The 12,396-nt window shown below is 36.5% G+C and overlaps 1 protein-coding gene across 1 annotated transcript; it reads right to left on the bottom strand.

Moving 5' to 3' along the window:
• Positions 1 to 1,030: 1,030 nt before the first annotated feature.
• LOC136208195 (uncharacterized) lies at positions 1,031 to 8,908 on the bottom strand. Its single transcript, XM_065998998.1, has 10 exons — positions 8,423 to 8,908; positions 7,441 to 7,718; positions 6,796 to 7,218; positions 6,340 to 6,493; positions 6,020 to 6,261; positions 4,438 to 5,375; positions 4,001 to 4,344; positions 3,639 to 3,902; positions 3,341 to 3,546; positions 1,031 to 1,777 (listed from the first exon to the last, which is right to left on the bottom strand). The coding sequence occupies exons 2-10, from the start codon at positions 7,702 to 7,704 to the stop codon at positions 1,070 to 1,072; spliced, it is 3,543 nt and encodes a 1,180-aa protein (XP_065855070.1). The 5' UTR covers positions 7,705 to 7,718; positions 8,423 to 8,908; the 3' UTR covers positions 1,031 to 1,069.
• Between the last annotated feature and the right edge of the window lie 3,488 nt (positions 8,909 to 12,396).

Consider the following 12,396-nt stretch of genomic DNA (forward strand, 5'->3'; position numbering starts at 1 on the left):
GGTAGGCCGATGCCAGATAAGATGAGGAATGATCACAGGAATATAACGATTTCTTGTGAGCCACGAAACTGATAATCCAAGTCGTAAGTACGAACCACTCAATAGAGAATCTCAGGCCAATAAGTTACGATACGAAACAAATTGGATCGGGTTCAGCGCTTTCAAGCTATCGAAGAAGAGAAGAGTTTTCCAAAATGATAAGGTGCAAAAAAAAAAAAAAAAAAAAATTGTTAGACAGAAACCAAAAGCAATTTTACTCATAACATTGACAAATTTAGTCAATTTTATACCTCATTAACAAACACAATTATTTTATTTCTTATTATGCAAAAATTACATATCACTTAGTTCTTAAAAAAATCACACTTTTTGTGATGTAATAATTGAATTTTTATGATATAATAATAGAATTAGAGTTTAATATTTTTAAATTCGGTAAAATATTTGGATTTTTTTATCCAACTTGTACAAAATATAGTATGATTTTTTATTTTATTTTTTCAGGTCGATTCATATTTGGGATCATTTACTAATAAGTGATAAAATGATGCACATTGGAAATAGATGACAAAATTCGTGACTAAAAACACAATTTGATAAATTATTCTAACTCCCTGATCTTGTCCAAATGTTGCAACTGCCCCCCAAACTTTCCTCTCAAACTTGTCCAATTGTAAAACATAACCCCAAATTGCTGACATGAGCTACAATTGAAGAAACACGTGAAATACAAAAGCTGCAACACTCGTGGAGTGTGATAATCAGATCTTTGACGTGATACAAATCCGGGGAAACGTTTTTACGGTTGATTCAAGCACGGAGTAAAAAAATTTCCAATTTAGGGTTATGTTTTACAATTGGACAAGTTTAAGGGGTAAGTTGTTACAATTGAAAGTTGGAGAGGGCAGTTGCAATATTTGGACAAATTCAGGGGATTATTTGTGTATTAGGCCTTTCTTAAATTAGCCCAACTTATCTATGTTATGGGTAAATTTTCTTTTTGATGCCTAACATTAAAGGTAAAATTAGGTTAATATTGAAATTACTCTTAACTTTGAACGTTGATAACTCACATATAGCAAATAAAAAAAGAAACTAACACCAGCAGAAGAAACATAACAGCTAAAACAGAAAACCCAAAACCTCCATATCCTCCATAAGGATCAGCACCCCAATCCAATACCTCCTTACTATACCTTTTTCTCTCAAAACCCGCGACGCCATTCCCTTCGAGTTCAGCTCTTCTCATATGCGATAAAATACGAGGGAAAACCTCCTCGTAAGATGTCTCTCCGATTAACAAATCCGAATGTCCAAACCCTTCTATAACCACCCTTTCATGTCTAAAACCAGGTTGATGCAGCATCATGAATTTGTTAGCAAGAAATGATGTCTCTCGAGTTACAAGCAGCTCCCGCCCGCCTGATATATACAGCGTGGAAACCGCCATCCTCTCTGGATGGATCATATACGAGTTGTTACCCTTGCTGTCCACTATAAATCCAGAGTTGCAGATTTTCCTGAGGTGATGAAATCCGCCCATTGGAAGCTCGGTGAAGCTATGCTTATATAACCACTGGTGCATGGCAGGGCTCACGTTTTCATGCCAGAATGTATTCCCGAAAATTCCTGAAAATATCTCACATTCCTTGCAGCTGCATAACTCATATCGCGGTATGCAACGGGCAATGGCTTTCATGAGTCGGTGACGGAAACTGGTCTTTGATGCTCCTAAAACAGGCAGGATAGTCTTCTTGCCTAGTATAGCCATTGTTATCTGCATTCACTCCCAAATTGAGTTGAATTAAAATACGATTCGTAAGCCGAACAGAACTATGGTAACTTGAGTATTTCTAATTGACTGAAACACGAAAACAAAAAAACTGCAGTCTAAAAGAATAATGAATATATGTTCTAATGTGGAGAAGAGTAGTCAGCTTTACAAACAATCTTTGTTTGAGATTCCAAGCTAGGTCCAACGGGCAATCTTGCTAACCGAGAAAGATGGTAAAGCTCCGTCCAAGGGCAGAGACAGGGGGAGCCAGGGGTCTTCGGACCCTGCTCTCCGGAACCACCCCTACCAAGAGTGGTTCCAGCCCCCCTATTTTCAGCAGATTAAGGGTTGGGGGTGCAAGATGGCCCCCCCAAATCTATCTGCTGAGAAAATTTTGGTTCTGAAAGGGGTAAAATGGGATTTTTTAAAAAAAATGCCTGGAAAGGTATAGTTAGATTTCGTATCATGCAAAATATATATATATATATATAACAAGGCCTTAGTTAGCTTACAAGGCTTAATTGCCATTGCCCTCTTTCTTATAGCCATTGCCTTCTTTCTTCTACTTCTAGACTGGTAAGCTAAGGCATGATCATTCTCTAACTTCGTCAGATGGATAGGGTAGTCAACCTAGGAGCACGGAAGGGGTGAACTAAGGGCTGGGAGTTCGATTGGAGTCAATAAAGGGTGTATATATATATATATATATATATATATATATATATATATATATATTAGCCCTCCAGCGGAATAGTCCTGTATTCGCCATTGGCTTCGTCGAGCACAAAATGGCTTAAAATGAGGAAAGTATTTAGACAACACTTAAAACTGAACTTCTCCTTTTATTGGATTATGGATTCACAAATTCCAGGAGAAGTGTTAATAAAGGATATAGGCTAACCAGTGTATTTCCAGGAGGGGGGATGTCTTTCAAAAAATAAACCAAATATGCTAAAATTATTCCCGAACAAAATAAAGTACTTCCTTATTACGGATTAAATTCTCTCGTGTTTAAGTAAACATGACTAAATGATAAGTCGTGTTGAGATAATCTCAATCACTGCCAACATGAACTATGATGTTCACTTGGACATACAGAATGCAAATCCCACATACATTACCTTATTTTGATAAGGTCCTATCCAAACAGAGGGTTGATAAGCTTGTTTTTCTATTATATACACACACAACAAATACACATAGACATTCTTCTAACATACAAACGAAAAGTACGCTTTGAGATTTTTCTTGGTCAAAAAAACATGTTCACAAAGGTTTAAATTCTGACATTGGCAAGGCTTACTAAAAATATAGTTCGACCATTATAAATTACGGATTAGATTCTCAGATTATTAAATTAAAATCAAAATTATAAGCAAGAAAAATTTCAATGGTATCAACAGTATGCATCTTTTCTTTGTCCATATAAATATAGTGACTCTTGTTAGCAAGACATTTCTTTCTGCAACGAACAACTATACCGAGAACATGTGCAGATCCAGAAAATAGGTTCAATAAAACATCTCGCAAATCCACACGGAGAAAAAGAGGGGTGGAAGAACTTACGGGAACTAGAGGAAGCCACATTTTGACTCTGGGTAGTGTAGTAAGTTTGAAGAACATTGAGGAATTCGTGCAGGTCAATGAAGCTATACTGGATGCCTTCACATGCCCTCCCATGAGAGCTATATGAATAGCCAAGCCTCCAACACAATGTGCAATTACATGAACCTTTGTGCTCAGTCCATGCAATTCAAGGATCTTACCGATCGCTGCAGAAGATAAACTGGGGTCACGGAAATAGAAAAACTAAAGAATTAATAAAATTCTAAATCATGAGATGTTCATTTGCATTACTATTTACCAGCTGGTATATCATGCTTTCCAATGTCATCAATAGTGAAACTGTTTGCAGGATTCAAGGGATGCAACCTTGGTTGTAGGAGCCAAATTTCATGCCCTTCTTCTAGTAAAGTTCGGACTACATCATGCCTTTCTGTTGGCAAGGCATAATTCTCTGTAGAATAACCATTGAGAAGCAGAACTGGATTAGGTTGCTTCTCTCCTTTAATCTGCCACTGATTTCGAGTGCATTTCCACTGCCTGCAACTGATCACATATCCATCTTCTGGATAACATTTGAAAATTGAAAGTCAAATGCCAATGAAAAAAGAAAGTCCTGATATGAAGAGTGAAAAAAATTAAGAGTTACAGCCTCAAGATTACCAGTTTTTACTTTATGCAGATAGCTATCTGGATAATGTTTATGGCAAGAATCATTTTCGATCAAGTCCTGATAACATCCACGTGGGATTCGTAACACATACGTTTTTACAAAGGTCTGTAGTAGGATATTTATGAACCTTCCAGCATTTTTGCCTTTGAGGCTCATGATGCTCTTCAAAAGTTCTATGAATGAAACTCGGAGCTCCCCTCTTAAGTTTACCTTACTGTCACTTGCACTGCTGAGAGCTATTTTTTCAAATGTTACATGCAGAGTTGTTGTCTCTTTCCAAGCATATAATGCAAAAAGACATGGATTCATAATCTTCTTTCCTCGAAGAATATATCTGCACAAATAAAATTCAAAGATTCCATTTAAATAATGAAAATTGTTTATCTTCAGGAAAGTGGAAAGAACTTAAATTTAAAGGTTCGCATACTTTGAACCGGAGGAAGCTACAAGTAGAAGATGATAGTGCATATACTGCGTGTATGGAGTTCTTTCATCTACAACGCACATGTCTGCATCCCCATCTATGATATGTAATTTATCCTTCTCAAGAGCTTTGAACACCAAATATCCACCGACCTTTCCTCTCAGAAGTGGATGAGATCCTCCATTAAGCAGATTTCGTTCATTGAATACTTCCAGATTCTTAGAATTCATTTTCATTTTTAGATAAGCAGTGCATGGCATACCACCTAAATAGCCTCTCAGGGTTTCTTTGATCTGAACAAATGAATTATGGTCCTTGTCTAAATTGTTATCAGTAACCAGAGATGGATTCTGATCAACGCTTAAACTGTCTAAATTCGCACTTGTTTCGCTTTTGTACTTGAGAACATCCTGCACAAGGCTCCTACTTACATGCTCAGCCATTGTTGCAATAGTTAGAGATGGGTTTATACCAACAGAACATGGGATTAAAGAAGCATCACAAACATAAAGACCTTCATGTACAGAGGCTGGAGTTTGGGGGTCAAAAACCTGGCCACTGTGATTACAAACCCCACCTGAAGAATCTGACGATGCATTGCATCCCCCTAAAAGATGAACCGATGTGCTCCTGTACTTGGACATGAACAAGATTCCTCCCAGTTTCTTGGTGAGTTTTTGAAAGGCTTCAATTTTTCGTGAGAGCAAAGGATCATGTGGTGGACTAAAGCAGATTTTATTTGTTCCTTTGTCTAACATAATTTTCCCATCACCATCATCATATCCCATTGCATTGAGGACAATTGCTTGGGTTGATTTAAGACCTATACTATATCTCAGCTTGTCACTAATCCCATGAAAGAATGCGCAACCAGTAGGCCATCTATAAGTATTAATGCATTTAAACAGCATATAAGGATAAGCCCTTGGAAGCACAGCACTCTACATCAAAAGGAAAAAAAGAAAAAAGGAAAAAAGATCAGTTCATATAATAGTTCGAGCTAATCTTCTTGCTTATTCATTCATAAGCAGTTTTTTCTCATGACTAGCCAGTCACAATCTTGAACAATTCAAATCCTAGAAGAAAGCGTACTCAGATTTGTTAAACAATGATACTATTGCTGGAAAATCCGAATTGTAGAGATTTCTTGTAGCTGGAGAAGTACCTTTTTTAGCGTAAAATATGTTGTGTAATCAGAAAATCTAATCATTAATTAGGTTGCATGGTATGGTTGTCATTACCTATAACTCTCTATATAAGAGAGTCTTTGTTATTGAATTATATTGCATCAATGAAATCTGCTAGATTGTTGTAAACTTTAGGTATCTTCTCTAAAAAGCTAACAAGATTGAGCTTCAAGGCAAAAAAGACATAAATTATAGTTTGTGGTCAGCCTAAAGCTGTTACACTGCATCTTGTTGGCATCATTATTAAAATGCATCTTGTTGAGCTTCAAAGATCACTAAAATGCATTTTTTTTAACATATAATGGCATGAACTGTAGTGAAATAAGTCCAACGCACCACTATCAAGTAAGTTAACTAAAACCATTTCCTAAAAAGAAGCAAGCATAGAAGTCCTCAACCTGAATGGTGAAACCCAATGAAGAAGTGTAAGATGATGATATGGATGGCCCTGGTCGTTCCTGAAAAGGTATAGTTGACACTTGTTCTCTATCTAATCCATAACCATTCAAGGGTGCCGCACTTCCAGCAAGATAAGCAACTGTATTACCATTACAGCTGAATCCAGAGCCAAGTGCTTCTGAAAGCCTCAGTCCTCTCATTTGTGACTGGAAAAGTATCTCATTTGTGCCAAAAACTCCAGCTGTGAGATGCAGGTTAAAAACTAGTCAGAAGTTGTCAAGCAAAATATTATATTGCATATACCTGAAATTTTTCTTACCTGATAAGATCACAAAGTCAGATGTTATATAATCTATTTCATTCAAGTAAACACGCCATCTTTTTCTTTTTCCACTGATTCTGTCTTGTTGGACTTCACAGGCGTTCTCCACTACATACTGAACTTGACACTCAGTTCTTACTGTACATCCTGCCTGCATCACAAAACATTCTTATTTTATGTACAGCCAAGGCATGTTGGACTCCAGACTTCTATGTAACTTGATTTTATGTAAAAAAATTAGTACCACGCTACATAATTTCAGAACAATCATTATAATGAAATACAATGAAGAATGGGACCAATAAATTGCTACTGTCTAAATCTGTTACCATCACATATAATATATGGATTTCTCAGCTTAAAATCTTGTAAACAATGTGTTTTTGAATCAAAATATGAAAACAAAACATCTTAGATGTTATTGATGATAGAAATATATAGTAGAAAATTTGCCTGGACTGCTGAAAGAAGATAATTTTTATCAGTAGAATTTTTGGCGTTGTAAGGACACCCAGACATGCAATTTCCACATGCTAAGCAGCTGTTCATCTGTTGAAGCTTCGTTGAATTGGATGGAAGTTCCTCAACATCAAAATTCACGCTGAGCTTCATTAACCTCTTAAGAGTTTCTCCTGCGTCTGCTTCAACTATTTCATCCATTACTCTCGCAATTGGAAATTTCACTGGAATGCTTTGTATTCTCAGCATTGCTGCAGATGAAGCTTCACAAGCATCCCAATCCTTTTCCCATTCCTTTGGCCACTTGGGATTCCTTCTAGCACGAACTGGAGTTGGGAGCATCACCCCTGCATTGACTAGTGAGCCACCACCTAGTCCACAAGCCACTGCTGCTAGAGAATCATTCTCTTCATATACCTACAATTTCACATGTGCCATTAATTCAATATGAAAAAGAACAGGAAAAATGCATTTCTTGGACGTGCAATCATGTGACAATAATTCTACATCAATTTGAAGTGACTTTAACTTGCTTTTGTTATGCGGAGTCAGAGCACATCGGTTCATGATATGAGGTGTAGCCTGTTAATGTATCCAATATGATAGTAACATGAAGAAAGAAAGGATGACAAAGAAAACCTGAAATAGAGCATCTTTGGGGCCAAAACTGATGCCTAAGTTACGGTTTTCCAATCTCACAGCTGACATGATCTTCAAAGTATCCGTTGGAAAATCCTCAGCATTCCATCTTCGGCCTTTCTCTAGTAAACAGACCTTTATTCCTGCCATGGACATCCGACATGCCGCTATAGAGCCACCATATCCAGAACCTACAACAACAGCATCGAAACAACTTTCTTCTGTGTCTCCAATCCTCCCTTCTGTATATGTTTGTGCATCCATTTCGGTTTTTAATTCTAGAACAAGTATTCAAGAATGAATATCTTCTACTTAAGTTATGAATCTTATAAACATGGTGGGACTAAGTAAAATATATTTTCTTAATGTGGGGTAATCTACATGAAACAAAAATGCACCCTGTGCATTGAGTACAAGGAGTGAATAATTGCTTTGGTGTTTCCAATAAAACAATGAATATATTCAGATAAGACATATAAACTGAATGAGGAAGATATTGTCCTATATAAACCTTATTCAAACCAACAAGAATTGAAATTGTTATTATACAATTAACATTACAACAAAGAGAACCATTTCTATAGATAGAATCAATCCATTTATTGGAATGAATAAATTATAAATTGAAAGATTCAATTCAACTTTATTCTCTAGATAAATTATTAGCAAATTCAGATTAAGTTATTTACTTAATTAATACTATAGCTATGAATACATATTTGTTGATACCATCAATAAAAGTTCAAATACATAAGACAACAAAACTTAATAAACAATCGTTTCACCAGTTGCAAAATCAAAATATGGAGGATACGATGAATTTGAAATTTTAGCACAAAAAGTAATATTTTATCAAGCCCATAACAATGAAATCAATGAAGCAACAACGTTGACAGACATCAATAAATGAATTCTGTTTGAAGTTACTCAAGTTCACATGAAGTCAATGAAGTGGGCCCTAATGTATACAGTCTCATCATACCTGGTAGATAAAATATAGCACACCACGCTGCAATTGTCCCTGACTCGATTCATGTATTTGCTGTGCTGATTGCGATAATCATAAGCCTCTTCCATGACCAGAAAAGTCATATTTCGTCTACTCTCTGCAATTGCATCCGGGAAAAAAATCCTGATCAGTTCCGGGTCCTTATGTGATGCTAACATTACTGAAAGAGTATAGAAACAATGCATGAATACCTGGAAAAGACATCGCCGACAGCGGAGGGGACGGCATTGGAGGAGAAGGAGATAGGATTCGAAATTGAGCAGAGTGTTTGGAATTGGGAATGGGAATGGAAACAGAAAGCGTTTAGGATTTGAAAGTAAGAGAGTGGAGAGAGGAAGTATATTACTTTGTTCTAAATTTCAAATGCTTCATTGCTTTGTAGATCGAAGAACGGAGGAAAACTCTACTTGAATCTTGTTCTTTTTGTCTACAATGGTGTAAATAGGGACGAGTGTTCATCTTGTAGATTCTTGACTGGATTGATGATAAAAACATTTAGAACTGAATTCAACTATACTTTTTCATACTATTTCTTTTGCAGGGTTAATTACAAAAATGGGTCAAATGGGAGGCCAATTTACATATTAACCCATTTACTCAACCTACTATATATCTAGGCTGATTTTGTATGACTTTCCCATAATACCCTCAATATTACTTCGTAGATTCCACATTATGCGAAGCCTGCGAAACTAATTTTTGAGTTTACTTGATGAATTTAATTAGCATATGTGAAGCATGCGAAGTCTACTTGATAAATTTCATTAGCATATGCGAAGCCTGCGAAACTAAAGTTTGGTTTACTTGATGAATTTAATTCACATATGCGAAGCCTGGATGTGTTTTGAAGCTAATTCGCGAAGTGGTATATAACAAAAAATGGCAAACAACAACGGATTCTAACATTAAAATCATAACATTATCAAAATTTACAATAAGATTGTCACAATAACAACATCAAAATTTACAACAAGATTGCCACAATAAACTCCTAACAAAACACATTCACTCCTAAAATGGTTGGTTAGTAGAGATTGTGCCAATAATCCGGTACCAATTTTGAAGCGAATGAGTAATCTTGGTGTGCACCGTGAAACACATCCATCCCAAAAGATCTGGACTTCCATTTCTCATCCCAAAAGGTCTGAAGGTCTGGACTTCTCTACAGGAAGTCCAGACCTTTTGGGATGGATGTGTCCCATGGTGCACACCAAGATTACTCATCCGCTTCAAAATTGGTACCGGATTATTGGCACAATCTCTCCTAACCAAGCATTTTAGGAGTGAATGTGCCAATCTTGAGGGAAATTTCTCCCTGTATAGGAAGGAAAGTTATCTCCCCTGCATCCGAGGATGCCGCCTTCTAGAAAGGGATGTTATGTAATCAACCACCTTCAGAAAAAATTAATCGTGTAGCGAAGCATGCGAATGTAAATGTGCAGGGAAAGAGGTGATTTTACTTCGCTAATCGATGTTTTCGCGAGGTATGCGAGGTCTGAAACGTGACGATCTATGTCGCATATCAATGCTTTCGCGAAGTCTGCGAGTCAAATCATGAACTTTTCTACTCGCAGACTTGGCGAACTAATCGATTCGCAAAGTAGATCGTCACGTTTCAGGCCCTTTCTCTTCACAGATCTTCACGAAATCATCGATTCACGAAGTAGATCATCACGTTTCAGGCTCTTTCTCTTCGCAAATCTTCGCGAAATCATCGACTACGCGAAGTGTATTCATGAAAAAACACAGAAAAAACAACAGATACTTACATTTTTCGCGCCTTTCACCCTTAAAAGCGACAATAACAATATGATAAACTGGGGAAACGAAGGAAATAACGTAGAATATTTGATGGTAGCAAGAAGAAAGAAACCAAGTAACGAGCAGGAACAGGCAGATGAAGAACCATGGCTTCGTTTTCTAGGATTAGGAAGTTGTAGAATCAAGAGATGAAGAGAGGAAAAAGAGAAATTCATTGTGATTTGGCGAAATGGTGCAGATTTCGTGCAATTTAAAGGAAGATAGGAAGATCAAAAGTCTTGAAATTATTAATGGAGGAGCCAACTTTTTACGTAACCAAGGAGATGAGGGGGAGCGGCCGTTCGCGTTGTGGAAAGTGGGAAGGTTAGGGGTATTATGGAAAAGTCACACAAAATCAGTCTAGATATGTAGTAGGTTGAGTAAATGGGTTAAATATGTAAATGAGCCTCCCATTTGACCTAGTTTTGTAATTTTCCCTCTTTTGTATTGAACCAAATAGTATTGTTAATTCTGAATATTTTCAAATTCTTAATATTCTAAAATATTCCGAAAAAAAATCTAGAACACAAATTGAAATGTCGACTTTTTTTTAGTATCAAATCGAATTATACCGTTGATTTTATAGATATGATTATGGAGATTTCAAATCCCAAACTTGTACCCAAGTGTACTTACCCCTAGGTGAAACCGCCTCTTGATTCTTGAAGCCGAATGCATAAAAATATAATAGAAATATTATTTGTATTAAGTTAAAAATATTCTACCAAAAAATGGGGATAAAAAAAAGACCTGAAAGGCTATGCGGAAAAAAATAAAAATATTCACGGAACGCCTATTTTAGATCATATAAAGATTTTTTTAGGAGGCACACACGGTTTTGTTTATCACAAACAACCAACCAATCAGTGAGATTTGTCCATAAAACTAGTTTGAATGAAGTTTTCACAAGTAAAGGCATTTGAGATACTAAGTTAATTGATATACCGGTTATTAGCAGCCACCAAGGTAAAGATTGTCCTAATGGTGGTAGCTTTGACGAACAGATTGAAATTTTCTTTATAATTCAAACCAAATTGTTGGGTGAAGCCATGTACAATAAGACGAGCTTTATAACGTCCAACCGAACCATTTGCCTTTCGTTTAATATGAAACAACCAATGACAACTGATAATATTATGAGTACAAAGGTGATGAACAAGAGTCCATGTATTATTATCAATAAGGGCTTTGATCTCAAGTGACATAACATGTTTACCTTCTGGTATTTATGAGCTTTAGTGAAAGATGAGGCTTCAATTGGAGGACTAGTTGTAGTGGTAACGAGGGTTGCAAAATGTTTTCTAGAATTAAGAGTATAAGGTCAAAATGTCATATGATGAATACGAGAGGTATCTTGAGGTATATGATTTATGTTGGGGAGATTAGAGAGTTAGAGTCTGTAGTTGTGGGTGCAAGAGTGGGTATGGTGGGAGATGTAGGGAGGGTAAGAGAATATGGATTGATAGTGATATATGGATTGGTTGTTGCTGAGGGTCTAGGTTCGGAGGTTATAGTGGTGGAGACGGGGGCATGGAAATATATGATGGTGTGGATGGTGATGGTTTGAAGTAGGGTTTGTGGTGGTAAGGAGACTGAAGAGATCAAAGTAGAATGAAGGTGGAAGATGTTGTAGTTGTGTACGTGAGGAGAGGGGGAGATGACATGACTTATAGATTGAGAAAGTGAGCATGTTGAAACAGATGCAAAATGAGAGTGGTGAAATACCTATTGGAGTTCTGAGTAGAGAATGACATTGTGGTTGTGAAGCAACGTTAAAAATACAGAAACTTGCTCAGTGGCAGGAATTGGCAATGATATGTTACAAACAGGAAAGTTCTATTCTTGAAAGACAACATATTTACAAATGTAAACGCAGTTTTTATTCATATCAAGATATATATCTCCTGAGTTATTAGGTGAAGGTCCGAGATAAACACATAATTTGGATCTAAAGTCAAACTTATGTTTATTATATGGTAGTAGGAGAGGAAAGATCCCACAACTAAAGACTCGCAGTTTGGTGTAATCAATGTTTGTATGAACCAGTTTTATTTGTAACATTATGAGTTTGGCACTATGTTGAACAACAAATTTTTCGATAGTTGAGGAGGGAGGCATGAGTAAGAAGGGTAAGACTGATATCCACA

The sequence above is a fragment of the Euphorbia lathyris genome, chromosome 10, assembly GCF_963576675.1.
Source record: "Euphorbia lathyris chromosome 10, ddEupLath1.1, whole genome shotgun sequence".
Taxonomy (NCBI): Eukaryota; Viridiplantae; Streptophyta; class Magnoliopsida; order Malpighiales; family Euphorbiaceae; genus Euphorbia; species Euphorbia lathyris.